This window comes from Dryas octopetala, chromosome 4 (assembly GCF_963921425.1).
Source record: "Dryas octopetala chromosome 4, drDryOcto1.1, whole genome shotgun sequence".
In the NCBI taxonomy this organism is placed as follows: domain Eukaryota; kingdom Viridiplantae; phylum Streptophyta; class Magnoliopsida; order Rosales; family Rosaceae; genus Dryas; species Dryas octopetala.
Genome location: NC_141369.1, coordinates 16,712,025 through 16,736,057, shown reverse-complemented (window position 1 = coordinate 16,736,057; position 24,033 = coordinate 16,712,025). Strand labels below are relative to the sequence as shown.

At 34.2% G+C, this 24,033-nt stretch overlaps 2 protein-coding genes across 4 annotated transcripts; one reads left to right on the top strand and one right to left on the bottom strand.

Annotated features, from left to right (window-relative positions):
- Nucleotides 1–8,990: 8,990 nt before the first annotated feature.
- On the bottom strand, nt 8,991–13,207 carry LOC147287413 (Ribonuclease III family protein). Of its 2 annotated transcripts, none has more exons than XM_086241189.1 (7): nt 12,931–13,207; nt 12,209–12,366; nt 11,406–11,495; nt 10,646–10,698; nt 10,341–10,443; nt 9,577–9,682; nt 8,991–9,364 (listed from the first exon to the last, which is right to left on the bottom strand). In XM_086241189.1, the coding sequence occupies exons 1-7, from the start codon at nt 13,154–13,156 to the stop codon at nt 9,348–9,350; spliced, it is 753 nt and encodes a 250-aa protein (XP_086097315.1). In that variant the 5' UTR covers nt 13,157–13,207; the 3' UTR covers nt 8,991–9,347. The 2 variants fall into 2 exon arrangements, with proteins under 2 accessions (XP_086097315.1, XP_086097316.1); XM_086241190.1 differs by having other exon boundaries at nt 12,209–12,363.
- Nucleotides 13,208–15,979: 2,772 nt separating this feature from the next.
- RH20 (DEA(D/H)-box RNA helicase family protein) lies at nt 15,980–21,790 on the top strand. Of its 2 annotated transcripts, none has more exons than XM_086239758.1 (10): nt 15,980–16,168; nt 16,655–16,920; nt 17,324–17,503; nt 17,629–17,790; nt 17,998–18,152; nt 19,094–19,186; nt 19,395–19,480; nt 19,580–19,806; nt 20,796–21,029; nt 21,566–21,790. In XM_086239758.1, exons 1-10 carry the CDS (start codon nt 16,113–16,115, stop codon nt 21,616–21,618), a joined length of 1,512 nt encoding a protein of 503 aa, XP_086095884.1. In that variant the 5' UTR covers nt 15,980–16,112; the 3' UTR covers nt 21,619–21,790. The 2 variants fall into 2 exon arrangements, with proteins under 2 accessions (XP_086095884.1, XP_086095885.1); XM_086239759.1 differs by lacking the exon at nt 21,566–21,790 and adding an exon at nt 20,625–20,697 and having other exon boundaries at nt 20,796–20,930.
- The last annotated feature ends 2,243 nt before the right edge of the window (nt 21,791–24,033 follow it).

Sequence of the window (24,033 nt, the reverse complement as noted above, 5' to 3'; positions counted from 1 at the left end):
AGCTAAACTAGAATTCTCATCTGAGTATTGAGGTTCATGGTTTAGAGTTTAGTGTCTTATCTCAAGTTTGAAATTTGGAATTCGAAGCAACGATGGGTAATGGCCTAATGGGGTTAGTGGGTTACATACACAATCTTCCAGTAAAAACAAAGAGAAACTTTAAAATTGCGGCGCTAAAGAGTTAAGGCATTGGGGGATGTATCATGTGTGGTTCTGTCACGACTCACGAGTGGTTGTTTTAAAAATTTTGAATGCAAAACAAATAAAAGTGAACAATCTCTGTCTCAAATTTCAAACTTGGTTTTCATTTCACACTTCACACTTCACACTTCACACTTCGCACTTCACACTTCACACCACCCAAGTGGGTGCATATAGCAGCAGAGACCACGCCCACTGGTTGCATTGTGCATCACTAAAAAATAAAAAAAGATTAAAGTTGTTAAATGTCTTTCTCTTATTTATCATTAAAAGCAAAAGATGCATGGCATGTGAAATTATGTAGTTGGAGATGATGGAAATCAACATTAATAGAGTGGGTCTAAGCGTGCATGCGTGGATAGCCCTCTGCCCTGCTAAATATATGTATAAGGTGGTAGGAAGCAATAGTTGATCATATGATTCATGTCTATCATGTTCCTGTCTACATATATCTATGTAGACTGTAGCTGGTGCTTCACAACCACATGGTCTTTTTGTTATAGGTGGGCTTCATTACATTGCTCCCAATTCATGGGCTTCAGAGATAGAATCATCTACTCCAAAACATATACTAACACTTCTACGGGCATGTCTTACAATGAGGTAGGTGAGACTCACATGTTGTGGGACCTATCTCATTGTGAAACATGCCCCAATATGCTCCATGAAAGTGTCTCTCGTCAATTGCGCATCTATATATAAGGTCAATTTCCCAGATAGCAACTTTCTTTCTTACAAAGATCTTGATTAATTTGTGATGGTCATAAATCTAGTTTTGCTATCATTTAAAAAAAAAATATGAACGAATAAATTGAGTTGAGTTATAAAAGCGAATTGATGGAGAAACTTTAATTTGTTGTGTGGGAGCAGTAGACCTTCTCTTCCCTACACAGATCCATCAACTCGTTGGGTTATGTTTTATTTATTTATTAATTAAGAAATCCACTAGTATATCAAGAACTAATATACTTTTCTCCAAATTGCACAATACAATAGTCTCACAATAAATAATAAATATCAAGTACTAATATATTTTTCTCAAATTGCACAATATCATTTTTAGATAAAATCTTATTTCTAGCACATTTATAATTATATTGCACGAGTAATTTAATACTTTGGTTCATAACACTATATTCACATGTCATACGGCATTACTATCACATACAATATATAAATTTTTTTATATAAAATAATTAAATTGAAAAAACTAAAAACAGGTGGACCCCAGTACTTTTGGACTCATCACTTCATTTAGTTAAAGGTTGTAACTTGTAAGCAATATACGTTGATGATGCCATGATGGTCATTCATTTGTTTGATTATCATGGTGGGAATTCCATTTTAGTTAAAATTGTTGATAGAATCTTGTTGCTTTTTGTCATTTCCTGTCAATAAATCGCAACACAGATCAAATCTTATCTCCTCTACGCATGACAGTATGTTGGCATGTTGCCTAAAAGCAAAATTAAAAAAAGCAGATTCCTATCTCCTCCAACATTAAAATATGCATCATAATAATAAAAATTATTATTTTTTAATTATAATTATTGGATAGAAATCATAGAACATGGTCAAGCAGTTGTTTTGGACATTGACTTTTATGTCTTGCAATTGACAAACACAGCTTTCGTTCACATGAAGATTTTTTGTTTTTAAATAAAACTTTTGTAAGAAAATTTTAAATTATAATATAAAAATAACTTAGAGAAGAAAGATCTATGACATTCTATTTTTGAAATAAATTTTGACATAAATTTTTAATGTAGCCCATTCTATATAGGAATTTAACGATTCAAACCGTTTATTTTGTAGGTTTTCATTAAAAGATCATCTTTGTAAAAAATTAGGTAAATCAAAAATCATTTATCTATAATAATTAAATGGTTAATATTTTAAGTGTTTATTTTGTTGACTCCTTAATCTTTGTAGATAAATAATTTTTAATTTATCTAATTTTTTATAAAGATAATTTTTTAATAAAAATCTAAAAAATAAAATATTTGAATCGTTGAAATTTTATATAAAGTAAATTCTATTAAAAAATTATATAAAAAATATAATGAATTCACTTTTTTAATTAGGATTATTAAAAGAATGAGGTCAAAATGGCAATCCAATGAAAGGAGCCCAAATCCCAATTCATGTGGACGGTGGCACTACATTGGTGGGAGTGGTTGCTTTACGGGGACCTTTGTCAGCCTCTATGTATTACGGTATTACCCATTCACAATTTAAATTAGACCGTACATATGATATGATTAGTTGTGAGTCTGTGACAGTGAGCCAGTGTTAATGAGCTTTGAATGAATTTGACCCCACCCAAGTTAAAGCACATGTTAGGTTGTGTAGAAAGTAGAAACCAGCTAGCTAGCTTAGGACTCATCTGGCCTTTCACTTCAAGTATAAATTGTATAATTGCATGCTTGGAATTAAGTTCAAAGATTGATTACCTAATAAGCAAAGCAAGACACACTCCATCCACTCCTTGTCTAAAAAATGTATACCACCCCACTGGCCACAGCTGCTAGGCTGCTGCACATTGTCAATTATTGAACCCCACCTTCAACACCCACATGCACCAGGCCCATCACTATGGGATTGGGATTAAGACTTGTATTATATGTGATTATCATGATAATCTAAGAATTACCATTTACCCAGTAGGTACAATTATGAAAAAAAGCCATTTTTCATTCATTTTTAGTCTATTTTTTTATAGACATAAAAATATAATCTTCAAGTAGTAGTGCTCGAACCAGCTCAAATGACATTTATACCTGCTTAAGTAATACTCGAATTCTTAATTTAGGTTGAAAGTTTAAAGCTAAAGAACAAAAAAGATTAAAAGAATTTAGAATGTGCAAAATTTGGCTAATGTAAAAATAGTAAGGAGTAACCAAAAATATGATTCAAACTAAGAATTTCTTGGAACAATTGTACGTACACTTCTACAAATTAATAGTTGTGTTTCATGTGAATTCCATGCTATACATTTGGATTTCTTTGCTTAAATAATGCAAAAACCTTAGTTTGGACATAAGGGGGACAAGAGCCAAAACCCAAGTTTGGAACTTTCATGCAAGTATTATTATTGCTAAGATCGATCCACACCAATTGCATTATCCAAAAAGGGGAAAACAAAACTACAAACTCTAATGTACAATTTTTGCATTTTGGTACTTAGAGTCTGCAGAGGGTCTCAACACACAAAAAGTCCCCAACAACATGACCAGTGCATTTTCCTTGTTATATTTTGTGTGGTAAAATGGGTCCTCTTCTAGATTTTCATTCAAGTACTGCCTCATAATTTTGCCAACTGCACCTTCAGCTGGTGCAGGGTCCCCATGGTCTTACCATGAGCATGAACAAACATACCCACATTTCTCAATTGGCAAATTAAATTTTGGGGGAATATTGACTTCTTGCCCATCCCACTCTAAATATATATATTTTTTATTTATAAAAAGAAAAGAATGACATACTCCTTGCTACATATACTAAAAAATGCTCTACCATTGAAATTATAAGTCTGTACTCAACCCCTAAAGATTATCTATACCTTGTACTCTAGTTGTATTATCTTTTCCCTTTCTTTCAGCAAGGGTGGGCTGATGTTGATGAATCTCCATGGCTTTAGTTTTTATTTTTATTTTTTAAATAATTTTCTTGATTTAAATTGAGCAGGATGAGGATGACAAATGAAAAAGTCGAGAGGCAACCAGATGAGGGTGACACATCAATAAAAGAGATGGGACGTCCATGAGACAACACAAACATAATCCGTACGTAGGAACAGTTTGATATATATCATCCTACAAAGATGAAGCTTAATTACTTAATTAGCTAAAAGAACAAGAAGAGGAACAAAAAGCTTATAATATATATAATTATTTTTGCAAGACAATTTAGTATATTATCTTATTAATCGTCAATTAAAACTGTTAATTAAGTGAAATTATATCTTAATGTACAATCCTGCAGATTGATATGATCAAATTGTTTAATAAGAAAATATTATTATACACACACACATAAATATATATATATATTTAAACTTTGGGTTTTTCCATCTTATATTGTGGGTACAATAATGTCTTTTCACAAATTAATATACACAATTCTGTATAAATTTGCAGTAATACTGTTGATATCACATTTTATTGTCATGTCTATAATTTATTTTATATATAATTTATTATATAGATAAAAATTTATAATATATACTCTTGATGTACAGAAGAGCACTATTCTTGTGGATGAGTTTGCCACATAAAAACTTGAAGTTTATCTATTATGGATCAATTGGCCTCATTGTCACATACCAAGCTGTGGCAGTCAACATTTTGGTCCTTGGATTTAGTGGGCCCAAACACAACAAGAGTCTGGATCTGACTAATTATCTGTCATGATGTCATCGTATGGATGGATCTTACCAGGTTACCCAAAACAATAGATTGGGCCTAGCTGCTTTGTTTCTATGTTTTCACTATTTATTTATTCATTTATTTCAGAAAAGAAGAAGAGCAAAAGTTGAACTCTTATGGTGCGTTTGGATGGAAAAAAAAAACTTGGAATTTAAACAAAACTCAGCATTTAAGAAATTACATGCTCTAATTTCTTTGTTTGGATCTATAATTATAGAATTTTGTAAATTCTATGTGGAAAAAAACTTGAGATTTGAAGATTGTAAATTTCAAGTTTAAATTCCATCTAAATTGGTGTCATTTTCAAAATTTCAATTTTTATGAATAAAAAAAAAGGTCGTGTTCACCCATCACTTTGCCAATTAATTACAATACCACCACCACTACCACCATGCCGCAGTTACTATCACCACCACCGTCACCACCACTGCCACCGCCACTGCCACCGCCACCTACGCCGCCACCATCACCACCACAACCACCTACACCACTTCCGCCGCCACCACCACCTCTGCCACCACTACGACCGCCACCGCCGCCACCGTCACCACCACCACCACCACCACCACTGACACCGCCACCACCACTACCACCGCCCGCTGCCACCACCGACACCACCTCCGCCGCCACCACCACAGCCGCCACTACTGCCACCACTGACACTGCCACCACCACCACGACACCGCCACCAATACCACCACCACCGACACTGACACCGCCACTGCCGCCTCCATCACTAGTGCCACCACCACCACCGCCAATGTTGCCGTTGCCGCCACCTCCAATACCCCAATTTTTGCCACTACCATTTCTCTCACCACTCATGGGCCATCACCCCTATTACCATCATCAACTCACCAAAAGCATCATTTTTATTGTTGCCACCATCACCATCACTCTTTTATAAAACTACTATAAATTTCGTATTTAAATTCCATTATGATTACATTTATCCAAACAAGAGAATTTACAAATTCTATAATTTTAAATCACGTCATTTTTAATTCTGTCATTTGTGAATTCCTTAGAAGTTTCAAATTACTTCATCCAAACGCACCATTACAGTGACCTTGGAGAAGGTAAGGTAGCAAAAATCTCAAACATATATGTGTGTGTATATATATATATATATATATTTGATATTGGGGGTTTTGTGCTCTTATGAATTTATAGAGATTTAGCATATTTGGTCAATACCCTACAAAATGTAATTAACAAATAAGGCTATGGGGCATGACCCCTCCAGATTCTGTGCCCCTGATCGAAGAAACAAAGAAGGTCCTAACAATTATCAAATTCTTGGACCACCATACCATAAAAGTGCATGCATGCATGTTTTTTTTTTTTTTTTCATCATCAAAAGGCAGATAGTTTGGCTCCTTCTACTAATTATCAATTATACTAATAAAGTATATATTAATCATTTGATACTAATTAATTGAAGTAAATCACTAGTCTTGAATATATGAATCTCTTTCAGTTTCAGCTAGCAATGTCCATTTAATGTTTTTGGGATGGGGATGACATGCATTTAAGCTTATCCAAATTGAAAAGAACATCATATATGCATGGACCTTCTCTTATCTTAATATCTGAGGCCAAATGGCATACACTTTTGTTTCTTTCAAGCAACATGTATATATTTATATATGCATATATGGTTAGCAGTTAGCAGTAGTTTATCCATTTGAACACCATAGATTTTTCATCTTCCTAGTAGTGTACCCAATTGTGGATAGGCCTTATCATCCTATTCATGGAAGAGATTAGGCTCTCTGCATGCATGGCCTCTTTCTATTTTACCTTAACTTCTTTCCCTTTCATAAAACCAAGGGTCTATATTGCATATAATCTTATTGCTTATGAATGATCGATCCTGCATTCTATAGATAAGCTCTATGCAGTGCATAGAGAAAGGGACATATTTGGAACTTGGAAGTCCCTGTCATAGTGATTACAAAAGCTCTTTCTGATAACCAAAAACATTTTTTATAGTGTTTGATTGACATAAACAAATAAAAGTATTTTTTGGGAGTTTACAAAAGCACTCTTAGTACTTCCTCATGTATATGTAAGAAGCATTCTGCTTTATAGTGAATTTTTTGTGTGCTTTTAACAAAAATAATTTCTAACAAAAGTAGTATTTAAAATCTTTAGAGTTAATCGAAATAGTGAAAAAAAAATGGAAAAAAAATGGTAGGAGTGAAAAAGTTTTTAACAGAAACACTCTGAATCACTTTGAACTTTGAGAATTGAGATTGTAATGCCACATATTCTGTTTTTCTTGATGAGAGTAATGCCACATATTCATGGCACCATATCCAAAAACTCCTGGACCCCTGGTCTTGTCTATTGTAGGCCCCACTTATTTTAATACAGCAGTCACAAGTATATACCCTATGATTCCCATCGCCTTCTTTGAAATTCTGATCAAGTTTGAATTAGTTTCAATGAAATTGACATATAGACATATAGTTAATAATTTTCAAAAAAATTAAATGGATTATGCAAAACTTTGTTCATGATGGCTCCAAGATGGGGTCTTCTCCTATTTCCTGCACTGCATGTCTTCCACAATTTCTGATTTTATATCCAATGCCACTGCAGCTTGAATTATTTTGGTTATGCTTTGAAAGGTGGAAAAGAAAGGGAAACAAAAGAAGACAATTTATATACCTCTAAAACTTGTTCCTTATCTAATTATTTAATTGTTACAATGTTTTCATTTTTAAGTAGGTCAAAAGTAGTATTCTTAAGTACCTATTCTAATTGTTAAGAATTAAAGGTTCTCTAGTCACTTCTATCCATATATTAGATGATTAATTAGTTGTGAGCTTCCAAGTCTGTGTTATGTCCCTTTCTCCTACTTGTCGTCATCATCCATAACAAATATATCTTGTATATAATATAATGTCATTCCACCAATCATGCCTTTCATATTGGCCACAATTGCATGTTTGGTATTGATGATATTATCATGCAGCAAAGCAGGAAATAGGATTCATACATATGGCAGAAAGATAGAGATGACACATAAGCAAGAATGGTGAGACCATTAGGTTTTTTGGGTACAAAGGAAGTCGGAGACTCATATGAGAGGGAGAGATTCGACTGTAACTTTAGGTGTAGAGTAAATATTATCAACTATTCGAGATACAAGTCCCCACGAAATTTATTTATTTATTTATAAGGAACATCGATCAAAGAAGGAGGTAGCCTAAGTAACTAGAGATCATCTTAGTGGATGAGTTTGGCACATGCATCTTTACTAGCTTTCCTGATAAATTGTGCAAGTTTGCAGTATCTTTCAATTATTTGCAATTTATTCATGGACGTAAGGGTCTTCATCTCAGAAAGTGATGCCTCACCATTCACAAATAATTTTAGTTTAAACAAATAGACATGCATCTGCACCAAGCCACCAACCTTCTTTTAAAACCATATGGAGAAGAAGCACTTGCATTGCAACCACTGCATCAACCACTGCATTTAATATTGATTAACTGTATAAAGAAATTAATGTAAAGGAGATGGGTTTTGGGATAATGGAAATCAATTTCAAAGCTTTTTCAAAGTGGAGATAGTACCATCTCTCTCTCACCAATCACCATATTTTCTTTCTTTGTTAAGATGGTCCCAAACCCATGTTCTAAACCTTGTGAACCATGGTTAATGTCACAAGGGGGACATAGGCTCAACCACCCAAACCCCAAATCCACCTGACAAGTTGGTGCAAATAAGTAGAGCTATGGGCTGAACCCTCAATGCATTGTGCCCTTATGGACCATGTGCACAACTCAAAGAGTCTTTTCTTTTTGGGCTGAAACTCAAGAGTCACAGGAATCAAGTTACACATTATAGAAATTATAATTTCCAAAAAACCAACTGGGGAACATGTGGATATACTAAAAGAAATATGTAATTACTTTTATATCAACCCAGGCATCATGGTCACCATGAGCAAAACATCGTTGAGGCAAATTCTTAAATAGGGTTGCTTGACCATGTGTATGGTACAACCATCCAGTACATACTAGGGCATTATGTGTAATGTTTATTTTAAAAAACTGTAAATTTTACTTAAACATGCACACATATTAGTATATTATTGGAGGTCATACCAAACGGCTGGCACGACCACCCTACTAAATAATCTCTCCATGGTTGATGATGGGTTGACCTCAACTGGACTCAAGTTGGATTTGGGCTGCATGATTTTGGACTCTCCCATACTTCAGTGGCTAATCTGATCTCTGAAGACCTTTGTAAGATTTCTTGGCCCAGGATGGTTTCTGGTTAGTTAGATATGTTTTTTAGGTTTCGGCCCGCCAGTGTACCCAAAAAACAAAAATTACTTTTAAGTTGGAGCCAAATCATACATGAATTGAATATGTAAATATGTAATGCCTCATTTGTGAGATGAACATTCAGTCATTCACTGTGAAATGCCAAGGATTCAGCACTTACTGTGGAACACAGATCATCTGAAATTCTTTTGCTAAGAAAAAACCTAAGGATTTAGCTCAAAATTGTCTATTTGTGAATACAAAAACATCTAAAGGGTATATGACTGTTTTGGTATATCCTAAACAAATTCTTCTCAGTTACAGTGTCGCTAAAACTAAACAAATGAGTAAACCGGGACGGCCTTCCACATACAGTACAAACAGAACAGGTCATCTGAAGCTCAGTGAACACGTGATTTCAATGTCATCTTCATCAACTAGGAAGCTTGCCTGCCAAGAAGAACAAGAGAAGTAAAGCAGATTGTTGAACAACTGTCTGACAATGAACATAAAAGGGAACATAGGAAACCATATGGTAAGGAAGTTAATAAAACGCCCTCTTCCCTTTCAATAGAATCATCTTTAAAAGGGGGGAAAAATAAAAATAAAGTAGCATACAAACACAACCGTATGTACATAGGCCACGGATGGTGTTAACTAACCATTTGCCTCCTCTGATATCAACTGCATAGAAGAATCCGTAGAGAATCCCAATTTTATCATGACTTCTTCTAAACGCTTCATATCTGTCAGGTAGAGATAACCAACCTACAATATAAGCAGGGTGACTTTATGTTAACAAGCCAGAAGCTAGTTCCTGAATGGTAAAATTGAATGATAACTTATTTTGAGGAACTTAACAAATAGATAACTATTTACAACATGCTGGATGATTCAAGTTAGACTACAATATATGTGTATATGCATGCATATGTATATGTATGTGCATATCTCTACATATATACACAACAATACAGCTAGCTCCTCAGATTTCCTGCATCTAGTAACTGTACTATGTGAGAAACTCAACATGCCAATGGCCTTTAGGTGTAATAGCAGCGCCACCCTTAAGAATAAGGGTAGAGAGTGAGTTCAGAGATTCAATCCCTGCTAGGTGTTTGTATTTTGTTCCTGTTGATTTCCCATTAAAAAAACAAGAAACAAGAAAAACACTACACATGTAGGGTTGTTGTAGTGTGATGACCACATTTGCCCTTTTCCACTAAGGAAATAAGGTTAAACCAGAATAATCTGTACGAATGCACTCGGTGACCAATAAAAACTACCATTTCAATATTACATATACTTAGGCAAGCTTAAAAAACATGGTTGGTTGTCAACTTCCTTTTAGGATCCACCAGTTAAAATTCCAAAGCCCAGATGAATCAAAATGTTCAAGGAAACCACAAGGTACAGGGGCACTGACTAATGTTTCCAGTGAAGATGCTCTGTTATAAACTGCTGAACCAGCACGCTTTTTTGTTCGCGTTTTGGATGAACCAATATTCTTTCCCCACCGAAGAACATTCCTGAAGCAAAATTATCAAATGACATAAGTTAATATAGCAACTTCTGTGTATGAAGAATATACCATTCTAATCAGTAGATCCATGATAGACTTTTTATAACCCTCCACAAGATGAAGAAATGGTCTTGATTTCTTGCAAGATGAAAGTTCTTCTATACAGAACCAAGAAAATATAAAGAGAGCCCAAAATATAATCTGCTGACCTTTCTTCTTCTGATAAGAAATCATCCTTTAAAAGTTTCCGGAGCAATGCATCCTGAAATGCAACAAGAACAAATTTTAATAATTTGTACCTTTCAAAAAATGCTAAGTGAGTTTTAGATAACCCATTTATGAACCACACAACAAAACCTAGTGCAGAACATGCATAAGCATAAAAATAATCACTTTTATAAGGTAGACATGGAAAAAGTAAAGCATGAGATACACATTCATTTGACATGTATGTTAACTCCAAAATCATGAAAGGAGAACATCAGTACGTAACAATTACATAAACACATTTGGGACTGAGAAAACAGTCCCACGCCAGTAAGTATAAGGAAAGAAATGGGTAACTAGACAGTTAATAAAAGAATATAGAAACAAAATTCACATCAAAGTATTGGCAGCTATAAATAGAAAGGATTATGACATTGTATTATCTTCCGGAACATCTATTGGATAGTGAAGCACTCAAAATGATGCACTCTCCTTTTTCTTCTTTAATGTTGAGGGTGGGGGGCGTAATGAAAAAAAAACTTTAGATCTATTATAAGAATATAAGCTAGTGTACTTTATTGGATAGTGAACATCATTACTATGAGCACAGGAAAAGCAAACGGTACAATTATATATATTACACCTACAAAGCAGAACCACGTTACACAGATACACATCCACACACACAGAACAAAATGCTCATAACAACATGATATTGCCTATTTGACAACAACATTAGTACAGTTTAGAAATATATCACACCTGTGCTTCACAACGCACAACTGCCATCACACGGTCATTATATTCTTCAATATTCAGGGGAGGAAACAAAAAGTGCCTGCGAGCATATAGCTGCATCAGAAATAATGATATTAAGTCATGTAGGATGGTTAAATTTCAGAACTAAAGTAATAATTTCAGATATATTGATGCAAACTAGGCACCATATAGGTATATGCTTTTCTCTTGTGCTTACTAAATGATGAAAATACATATTTGCATTCTGAATATGGCATTAAATAACTTTAAGACCTTTTCCACTAAAGATTTCATACATGGGTTGCTGAAAATTTCTTTTGCGATTATGATCATGTTATTTTGAATTTTACCAACTATCTACGCAAGAGCTCCCAGTTGGTGCAATTCTGCGCCAAATTTCAAATTTCAACAATTCACAGAGGACCAAGGGGAGCCATTTAAAACACTATTTCTATCTGTATTCATGTCTGAATGTAATTTACGTGTGCACACAGAAGCATATAACTCTGTCTTAACATTAAAAATAAGTTCAACCCTAACTCCAGAACAAATTGGATTAAGCCTTATCACTAATGCTAGCTTTTAGGAAATTTTTCTATCTACCACAATGCACCTGCATTTAGACATGGCAGTTAAGTCCACGTATACATGTGGCACACCGCACACATGTATCTTTAATCATCATCGGAAAAAAAATCTATATTTAATATAAGAAATACAATTATAAGCATCCTGGATATTGACCGTGCATAGTTGCTTATAGTAATACAAATGGCACGAAAATAACTTGAATCAGAAACACACACCTCATAAATGCAATCACCAAGGTAAGCTAGTGATGCCGCATTGAGTACGGATTGAGGCTTCTGTACCTTTGGAGGCTTCTGCACCAACTGAGGCTTCTGTACCTTAGGTGGACTAGGCAACCATCGTTCATATCCCAAGTAGATTTCATCCTTTCCTACTATTTCCCCCACAAAATAATATTCCATTACTACCATTACCGTAATGCTTCATTCGGGAAATGCACAACAGTATTAAAGGAAATAAGAGAAAACACTCCTTTCTAAGAAAAATAGGTTAGGAAAAGAAAATGAAAGTTTCACTCTTGTATTTTTCATGGTTATGTAAATGGATGAAAACTATATATACATGAAGCCTACAAAATCCAACATATCTTTTTTGAAACACCTTGAAATGGTGCCTATTTAGCTATTTTTCTTATCCAATGTGAGTATGTGACACTTATTATTTTGAGAAACGAAAAACAACATAATACAGAAAATTGAAAACCCAATGTTCATTCACTTGACTCAGTTTTCCCACCAACCAAACAGTACTTAAGTATACAACTCACGTTTTCATTTCCCAAACAATAGAACCCACAAAAATTTAAGAACTTTCTCACGTTTTCTCATTTCCTCCTCAATTTTCTCAGCAACCCAGCAACTTAAACTCCAAAATTCGAAAAAGCAAAACAAACCCAGATGAAAACGAGCACGCATTAACAATTGGTGAAAGTGGTTACCTTGACTTGGGCGTTTGAGGAGGTCAAAAACGGGGTCGGTCGTACGGGTAGTTGTGGCAGTTAGAGTGACAGTTGGAGGGGTTTCGGTGGTGGTTAGAGTGTTGGGAGTTTTCTTTATCTTTCTTGGGGCGTTGCGGTTGTATGAGAGTCTTTGCTCTGTGTCCCATGAAGCTCTCACTCTCACTGCTCTCAGACTCATCGCTGAAGGTACTGATAGAATTTGCATATTTCCTGTGAAGTGTGAGCTACTGGTAGCTCCCCAAATCCAAATGAATCGAGTTTTAAAGGGATTTTTTCATTTTTAGTACATTGTCTAAATGTGGTACTTGAATTTTTATTTGTCCTAATTGAGTACCTAAATTTTTATTTTATGTTTAATAGGTATCTAAATAAATTTTTGTTAAAATTGTTAGTAGAAGTTAGAGACAATATAGTCATTTCAAAAAAGCTATATTTTAATTATTTTCTTTTATATGTTTAAAAGTAAAAAAAAAAATCTCTCTCCACCTTCTGCTACCACCCGCCCACCAGTCTCCCTTTCCTTTCTCCTCCATCGCCCCTCCCCTTCTCTATTTTTTATTTTGGTTTGCTAATTGTGGGGTTTTTGTTTAGATTTTTTGTTTTTGAATCGGATTTGCAAATTTGAAAGGAGAAGAGGAAAGAAAGAGGGCGAAGAGAGAAGAGAGAAGAGAGAAGAGAGAAGAGAGAAGAGAGAAGGGGGAAGAGGGGGTTGTTGCTGTTAATGGTGTTGGAGTAAGCCGATGCAAAAGGGGGAGGGAGGCTGGTGCAAATCCAGAATGAGAAGGGGAGAGAAATAGAAGGATAGAAAGAAAAAAAAAAAAAAAAAGGAAGGGGAAGAGAAGGCGTCCGGCCAATGCAAATGGTGGTGAGAGGGAAGGTGGGTAGGTGGTGAGAGTTGCCGATGGTGGAGGGAGGTTGGGGAGGTTGGGTTGTCCAAGGAGGAGAGAGGTTTGATTTTGTGTTTTTTCACTTTTCTACAATTTGCAGAAAAAGCAGGGGGGAGGGCAATGGAGGAGAGATGGAAGGGAGAGTCGTGGGCGGGTGGGTAGTAGCAGAAGGTACATTGTTTTTTTTGTTTGTAATTTTTTATTTTTTCTTTACTTTTAAATATATAAAATAAAATAATTAAAATATAGTTTTTTTGAAATGACTATATTTTCCATAACTTCTGTTAACAATTTTAACAGAAATTTACTTGAGTATCTATTAGACACAAAATAAAAATTTGGATATTCAATTGGGACAAATAAAAATTTAAGTACCACATTGAGACAATGATCAAAATTTAGGTACTAAAAATGAAAAAAACCTTTCTTTAAATGTTATTTTTTAAAACCCTTTTAATAAGAAGATAAAGTACTAATAATTAATAGGGACCATGGGGTTTTCTCGAAGGAAATTTCGATTTGAACAATGTCGATGCATAATTGGAATTATTCATTTTTTAGATATATTTTTAAAAATTATATCTATAAAAAATTAAATCAATTGAAAATTATTTAGTTATATAATTGTTGTCAATTAAGTAGAAAAATTTGATAGTTTTCAATTAAAGAGTGATTTTTTGACCAAATTATTGATTTTTATATTTAATCGACAACAATTATATAACCAAATAATTTTCGATTGAGTTAATTTTTGTAGAGGTGATTTAAAAAGTGAACAATTTCGATCATGTGCCTATATTACCAAAATTACAATTTTGGGGAATGTGATGACTCAAGTACTATCCTTTGTCGAATACTATAGGTGCAAATTGGATTAAGTGCTTTCAACAAAAAAAAAACAGATTGAATAATCCGATTTGGACCCATTTCTATTCAATAATTTTAAATTGGAAAAAAAAAATTGTTCCTGTGTTTTACCCCAAAAATAAATTTGGTCCCTATAGTTTTAAAGCTCCGCATTTGATCCTCGTGTTTTATATTGTTTGCAATTTAAGAATATTTTATAACCAACATAAAATTTTTTCTCAAACTAAAACTAATAATCTCGTGAGTTTTACTAAAAAATGACAACAAATTATATATGTAATATTTAATTTGATTTTTAAACAAAAATTTAAATTTAAATGTTTTCCCTTTTAAGTTTTGGCACATATGGAATCAAACTTGAGATTCGAAATGCCGAAATCTGAAAATTATGAGAAACAAATGGATATGAATTGAAATGTTTCTAAAAATTCCAATTCGATAAAAATTTTATACAATTTTTAAAATTTTATGAAGTCATTCCAATTTGATAATTCAGATTATTTTCAAAATTATTTTGATTTATTCCAAACTATTTTTGAATTTATATTAATATTATCTAGGTACCGGCAGTTATTTAAATCCAATTTTTTTATTAGTAGCTCCAAGAATTTTATGAAATGTTAATTTTCAATTTTATCTTAATGAAAATTGATTGTTAAGAACAAATATTTAATTTAAAAATTTAATCCATCACTTGTCCAGTTGTCCCTCTCAGTGAATCATCACAAGACAATTTGGTTGGCCTCACGCATTCTCCTGTTCAGTTTCGATTGCTGCTTATTGTTAAACTAGCTGGAGGATCTAAGACCGTAAGCGAATTCTCTCTGTTGGCCACCCATACAACTTTTTGAGGAGAAAATTTCTTATACAATATACACACATGTTGGTTGCCAGAAGAATTATTAGGCATGCAGAAGCCTAATTTGAACACTTAGCCAAATATTACCAATTCATATTTATTTGGTTTCTAAATTGGTACTGACCAAGTATTCACTGTTCGTACCTCCCAGAAAAAGAAAAATATTATAATGGGCCGTTGGGTTTGGACTTTGGATTGATATGACAAGCCCAACTAAATATCGGTCAGATCCAATTGATATGACATGTCGTACCAATTTAGAAACCAAGGTCACATTCGGACGTAGGGATAAAGGCAGTGATGGTGAGGATTGTGGTGGCCCTCGAGCTGCGTACACATGTCTTCTTGTTATTGGTTGTCTCAGCCACTCAGAAGCATAGCTCCGTGGGCTTAGCATACAGTAAGCTGCAGAGAATTACAGAGAGAGAGCGAGCTTTGGCCTCTGGTACTAGGAGCTGTTTCGTTGTTCGAAACCTGCTTCTAAAACCCTCAAAATTCCCAGTGATAATAATCTCACCCGGGGGTGACACACGGAAAGAGTCACAATCATGAGCCGCTATGACAACCGCTCCGGTGACCCCGCTTCCTACCGTGACCGGAGAAGGTAACCCCACAATCCCATCCCTTTCTCTTTTATTCTCTCTTATATACATGTATATATAAGCGTTACTTTGATTCATATTTCATCAAATTGCTTTGGTTTAAGTTTGCTAAGTGATAATTATGTGGTTTATGAATTTAATTGGGTTCTCTGTCAACTCACTTTTTAAGTTTTCATTGGATTGTCCCCAACATGAACAGTCAATTCACACTTCCTAGCCTTCAAATTCATTGTTCTCATATGGTTTTGCCTGAATTGATTATTTCTTAGTTGCCCTTTATGAAACTGTGCCTAATTTCACTCTAGCTACATTTACTTTTGTACCATGGTTGTGTTTCTCCAGTGGCCCCATGTAAAAAACTGATCAATTTTTATTCAAATTCATTACTTATATATAGTTTTTTGGTTTCTAACAGTGACCCACGATTAAAAATAGGTGGGTTTCATTATATTGGTTTCTCAATTTGTGTAAATTTTGTGTTGTATTAGTGATTCGGGTTTTGGTGGGGCGACTGGCTACGGTAACTCAGCGCGGTCCTCATCAAGCAGGAGGGATTATGATGGTGCTGAGTCACCAAGGAAGTTGGATTTGGATGGATTGACACCTTTTGAGAAGAATTTCTATGTTGAGTCACCTGAAGTGGAAGGAATGTCGGAAAGGGAGATCGAGGAGTATAGGCAACTGAGGGAAATTACTGTTGAAGGCCGTGATGTTCCAAAGCCCATCAAGAGTTTCCGTGACATTGGGTTTCCAGGTGCTTTTTCTTTTTTTCTTATAAAAAAAAAGGGCTGCTTGCATGATTCATTTTGAATAACTGTTATAACTTATAGTAAAGTATAATGTTTAGTTCATCCTGAAAATGTGTGATTTTTTTTAAATAAAATAAAATGGGAACTTATGGAGAATTGTTGATGGTAAGCAATGCTGCTACACTTTCCAATTCTCAGTTGTTTATGTGCCAGCCGTGGCCATGTTACATTACGCTTTCACCTAACATCTTTATGTACATTATGAAGTGAACTATCAATTTACGTCAACTATGTTAATTAATCAGATTCTTTGTTGGAATTTATTTGACTTACATAAGGAATGTTTCTTTTGGATGTTGGTAGTGTTACAAAAAATATACTTATTGGAATGGTTCCTCTTGACTGCAGAATATGTTCTGCAAGAAATTACAAAAGCTGGATTTGTTGAACCTACACCAATTCAAGCTCAAGGGTGGCCAATGGCTATGAAGGGCCGTGATCTCATTGGTATTGCTGAAACAGGATCAGGGAAGACACTAGCCTACCTGTTGCCTGCAATTGTCCATGTCAATGCCCAGCCAATTCTATGTGAGTATGTAATCATTATGATCATTAAATTCTTGCAGTTTTTTTGCTTCTTTTTTTTTTTACCTCTGAATTTATTTGGCTATTGGTTTGGTATAAGTTTTTTTATTTTTATAATATTTGTTCAGCTCCTGGAGATGGCCCAATAGTATTAGTTTTAGCTCCAACCCGCGAACTCGCCGTTCAAATCCAACAAGAGTGTACTAAATTTGGCGCATCTTCAAAAATTAAAAGCACATGCATATATGGTGGGGTTCCAAAGGGACCTCAAGTTCGTGATCTGCAGAGAGGTAGGTGGTGGCGTGGTTTTGCTATTGTACTACTGTGACTTTCATGCCGGATATTAATATCGTGTACTCTATATTCTGTTATAGGTGTTGGTAATGTGTAAGATGACTTATCAATCAATTTTTGTTTTAGGTGGTGAATTAAACATGATTTTGTGTTTTAGTAATTGCTTATTCTTCTTGTTGATGCCATTACCATTTTTGACTCAGGAGTCGAGATAGTAATTGCTACACCTGGGAGGTTGATTGATATGCTAGAGTCTCATCATACAAACTTGCGAAGGGTCACATACCTTGTGTTGGATGAGGCTGATCGGATGCTAGACATGGGGTTTGAGCCTCAAATACGAAAAATTGTTTCTCAGGTTTGAGGTTTTTACCATTCTGTGTGAAAGTGATGTACAATATATATCACTTTTATCTCTGTATTATGAAGATTTTATCACATAGTTTGGCCTTCAAGGATTTTTTGTTTTTAATAAAGTAAAGTCTTACTTGGTTCTTCATACCTGCTAGTGATAGTTTGGACTTTTGATTTATTGCAAAGCTGGAAAGTAGATGCCTTTGAAATCTACTTTGACTTGGCTCAGATGAACTCTTGAGCAGTTTTCTAAAGTTAATGACTCTTGGTTTCTAAATTGCAATATGTTGATTTCCTAGACGATTGATTCTAAACTTTGTGTCCAGACTCCAGAATTCTAGGCTTATAAATTAAGCTTATTTGGTTACATTTTAAATTTTAATTTAAGAATGGGGATGCCGATTGAGCTTGGAGACCATCTTGGTTGTGCGAAACTTCTGGCGAACTTTTCTTGAACTAGTTGGAAAAATATTTCTTTCTCACCCTGCCACCTTTAAGAAATTCCTACTAAAGATGGTTGTGATGTAGTGCATGCGGTATTCATTCTAGAATAAAATCTGACGGATGGGGCACAAGGCTTGTTTAGTTACATGTATTACTATTTTGGAGTTCAGAGTAACTTGAGAAAGTTGCAGGTAATTCTAAAGTTATCCATACTATACTGAAGATCTGTAAACAGGTTGCAAAGTTTTAAGTTTTAGTATACAAATTTTTGGGGTCATTGCCTTGGTGAAAGGCAGGGTATGGTATGTGAAGTATGTGCTTGTGAGTAATAACACAGAGGTGCTTGTCTGGTTATGTGTTTCCTCTTCCCCAATCTTTATTTTGGCAGCCCTCTCTCTCTCTCTCTCTCTCTCTCTCTCTCTCTCTCTCTCTCTCTCTCATATAGTTTATGCTCAGTTGAAAGTTGCCATTATTGTCTGTCTAATGTTTTGTTGAATGCAGATTCGCCCAGACCGTCAAACATTATACTGGAGTGCTACCTGGCCGAAGGAGGTTGAACAACTGGCGAGGCAGTTCCTTTACAACCCATACAAAGTACTCTATTTTACTATTAGTATAAAAGTGCTCTTCATCTATTACGACATATAGTCTTCAATTTTTTGCATCACTTATTGTTACTACATGAAATTGGTAGTTAGAAAATGCACTTTTCTTTCTGTCATGTGATTGCAATGGTTCTGTTGGGTGTATTTTGTATGTATAAAATCTAATAGTTGATTGAAATTTTTTGGATTTTGAACAGGTGATAATAGGTTCTCCAGATTTGAAAGCTAACCATGCAATCCGCCAAATTGTTGACATCATTACTGAAAATCAGAAATATAACAAGTAGGGCACATTCTATGTTGTTGTAGTTTGTAAACTTTGAAAGGTTAGCCTTGTGCTGTTTGCTGAAGGTCATCTTTTTTATTTATTTCACTTTTTCAGATTGGTAAAGTTGCTGGAGGATATCATGGATGGCAGCAGAATATTGATATTCATGGATACTAAGAAAGGGTGTGATCAGATCACTCGGCAGCTTCGCATGGATGGTTGGCCTGCTCTCTCAATCCATGGAGACAAAAGTCAAGCAGAAAGGGATTGGGTCCTCTCTGAGTTTAAAGCTGGCAAGAGCCCCATAATGACCGCAACAGATGTTGCTGCTCGTGGTCTAGGTATGGAAAGAATTTCTTTTAAGCTTGTGAAAAGACTTGAAAGGAATTCTTATTTGGTTATTCTTTAACTGTTATTTGCATGATTACATTTATTGTTTTCATTTTATTTAAAAATAAATTTAGCATCTTCAATCTCTTGTCACAGTTGAAGGCTTCATTTTATCCTTCCCCATTTTCCTGATAGTCACTTAGGAAAATGGAGGCTGTTTCATTTAGAGCATTTTGCAGTGTTGATTGTGTTGTTAATGGCTCCCTGGGTGTGCCATTTCATTTTGCACTTTCCTATGTTTTATCTTTTGTGGTTATATGCACTTTTCTTTTGTTTGGTCTAGTTTGTTATTTTATTCATCCACTGTTATTATTTTTATTCATCTATTGAAAGATGCAATTCTTCCTCACTCTTTCTTCAATTATGTTCCCAACTTTCTCACATGGGATGAAACTCACCATATCGTGACTTGTGAGACCCACTCCATGTGAAAGAATTTTATTTTTCTGATCCATTAAGGCTATTCATCCATATCTAAATCTTTACCAAAATTTTAGACTGTATTGAGTGCTCTTAGTCCCATCAATCAATTCATGAGGATGATTATCAGCATGAATGTACTTTGTTTTATAGGAATTGTCAACATGAAATGTACTGAAACAAATTTTTTTCTTTTTTATACATTAGTTTATTTAAAACAATTACCATCCAATTTTGGCTGGATGGTATTGATCTTGGGTCCCATATGGGAGCTTACGCTCCCTCTAAGGTTTGGTGGTAATCATCTCTGCCCAGCATTTGAGTGAATAATTGTTTCCCTTTGAGCCAGGTAAGGTTTTGGCGGGCATCGGATTTGCCTTTGGGCTTTGGTAGGGAAAAACTGCTAACTTTGGGGTGCATAGGTGTGTTAATCTAGCAGAATTCCTTGAATGTATTTAACCAATGAATTGGCCTACAGCCTTGTTTTTTAATCTCTGTGTCATGGTTGATTTGGTTGCAGATGTGAAGGATGTGAAATATGTTATTAATTACGATTTTCCGGGATCCCTTGAGGATTATGTTCACCGTATTGGTCGAACTGGAAGAGCTGGGGCAAAAGGAACAGCCTACACGTTCTTTACAGCTGCTAATGCTAGATTCGCAAAGGAACTTATTGCCTTACTTGAGGAAGCTGGACAAAAGATCAGTCCTGATTTGGCAGCAATGGGGCGTGGTGCGCCTCCTCCCCCTTCAGGTCAGTTAGTCTGGCTTTTAGAGAAAATATTGTTGAACACATACACACATGCATGTGGGGGCGTTTAGGCTTTGTAGGTCAATGGTATATAACGGTGGATGTCCCTTTTGAAGAATAGGGTACCTTGTGTTAACTGTTACCTTATCCCTTTATATTGGATATCAGTGTCCAAATAGGGTCTTGGTAATAAATAAGTGCAAACGGCAAACCTTTGGCACGTTCTACTAAAAATGACCTTTTCAAATATGTTTACATTACATTATATTACATTGTTGAAGAAGGGCCATCCCCTCTTAACTAAAAAACAAAAGGATCGTCCTCTGATGATCATATATGATTGGTTAGAAGAAGTTGAACGAAATTATGAAATCATGTTTTCTAATCTGCTTACTACAATTTGTGATGAAATTGTAAGTTTGGAATGATGGGTGTATGTGTGTCTGCATGCATGCTGATGATGTGTGTGTTAGCATTATAATGTGTTGATGAGAGGTTTATTAACGATTACTGAAATTGTATTATGTTGTCATTTATAGGGGGTTTTCGAGATCGCAGTAGGGGTTTTGGTGGTGGTCGTTCTTGGAGCTGATTAATGGTGGGGGGGTTAAGGGCTTGATGTCCGTATAAACTGAAATTCGGCAGCCATATCCACCAACATCCTTACGGCAATTACATTGTATTCTGTTCAGAAAACAGGGAAAACTTGTATGACCACTGACTTAGGGTGTAGAAGTACAAATACCTTATGTTCATCAGAGTTATTTTTATAATGAAATTTTGAATTTTGAATTTTGAATTTTTAGTTATTTTTATTCTTTTTATTCTTTTGTTTCTTCTCTCTTAAAAGTATAAGAAAAAAAAGTATAGAGTTAGTTTTTTGTTTTCTTAATTACTTGTGCTACTTAAAATTGAATTGTGTAAGATGAAATATGAACAAAATTTTCTTCCATTTCCACTTCTACCCAGTCTAGTGAGAAGGAAAACAAGACTGAAAATCAATGATGATTTTATTTTTATGGTAATAGCATATGCTAATGCTTAGGATTTTATGGGCTTCAATTTCTGAGTTGTGTAGTGGCTGCTGAGACTAATAGGGCTGTAATTTGGGTGGGTTTGAGGGTAAGGGTATGAAATTATTACTAGTCCTGAACTTAAACTCAAACTGGGATTTTCAATTGGGATCTTAAACTCAAATTCAACTTGGTAGGGTTAGAAACTTAGAATAGGCTCAATTAAACTCAACCCGTATGTATTTTCCGAAATTCAGATTGAGTTTGAGTTAACTTGCAATTTAATTAACCTTTGTTTGAGTTAACTTGCAATTTAACTTACAATTTAATTAACTTGCAATTTAATTTGAGTTAACTTGCAGTTTAAGAATATTGGAATGAGCGCTTATATTATCACCTTTTGTCTTATTTCTCTACCTATCTTATTTTTGCATCAGTAGTGCTAGATATCTCATATTTTTTTCTCAACTTTTATTTCTCAACTTACATGACATTTATACATTGGACACTAAAAACTAAAAAATAAAACCTAAAAAAGAAAAGAAAATATCTTATCCAGTAAAATAATGACACATAAGGTGAGATACAAATGTTGGAAAAAAAAGTTGGGACATTAACATTAGAGGAAATTACATATTTGGTCAACTTATTTTATTACCTAATTTAATTTTGGTCCACGATCTTTTTCAAGTTCTGTTTTGGCCCACTAATTGTTTCATTTGTTCAATAAAGGTCCAGATTTGTGACTTTAAATTTTTTGAGTTGTGTTTTCTTCAATTATAATTTAAGTATAAGTTATATTTCATCATTTCTTAGTCATAAAAACAAATTTAGAGTATTAGAATCTAAAAGAATTGAGATTGGGTGAAGTTTAAAAAATTGGCAGTTTCGGGTATCCTACTTTGGGGTCAATTATCTTGAGTTTTAAAACTCCAATTTGAATGATCTTTATATGGTTGTAAAGAAGAAATGCATAGCTTTAAAACAAGTATATGTTTGCTGAATTTGGGTGAGATTTAATAGAGTAAAAGACAGACCAAATTTGAGAAAATAAATCTGGACCTTTATTGAACAAGTGGAATAATTAATGGACCAAAACATAACTTAAAAAAAATTGTTGACTAAAATTGAACTAGGTATAAAATAACTGGACTAAATCTGTAATTTTCTCATTAACATTATTGTTTTTGCACCCACCATTAAATTTGAAAAAAATATAAAACCACTCTTCTCACCTCTCATTATTCCTATAATACCATTTGATATACCAACTAAAACACCCACCTATTAAACGTTCTTCTCACCCATCTTAACTATCATTCCACACACCAATCTTTTTCCAAATAGCAAAAAAAAATTTATACTCATCCAACAATTCATTCCTAAATTTCAAATTAAATTCCTAAAATTAATATTCAATTTCTAAATAAAAAAACGTTAAACTATAATGAATTCTTGATTGAAAATTATAAATAAATAAATAATAAGGCTTTAGGGTAGAGAATAATCATACATTTTAATAATGTAAGGACATCAAATAAATAGTATCATCAATTTTAAGTTTAAGTGACATAGTAGAATTATGGTTTATGAAAAAAAAGAATTATGGAAAAAGATGGGTGTGTGGAATGATAGTTAAGAGGGATGAGAAGAATATTTAATAGGTGGATGTTTGAGTTGGTATTGATGATATTATAGGAACAATGGGAGATGAGAGCAATGTTTTATATTTTTTTTTTATTTAATAGTGGGTGTAAAAATAAAGGGGGTGAGAATATAACCACACTTTTGAAATATTTATTGAATTGGGTTATGAGTATTATAAAAGTCCGCCTAATATAATAGACTTATAATGAAAGACTGTTTTATAGGAACCCTTAGATTAATTAAATGATATCTAGTTTGTTGGCTTTATTTTAGGTTTTAATTTTATGCCCAAAATCTCGTAGGTAATATAAAACTTAATATGTAGCTTTTACAAGTCCTATTTTACA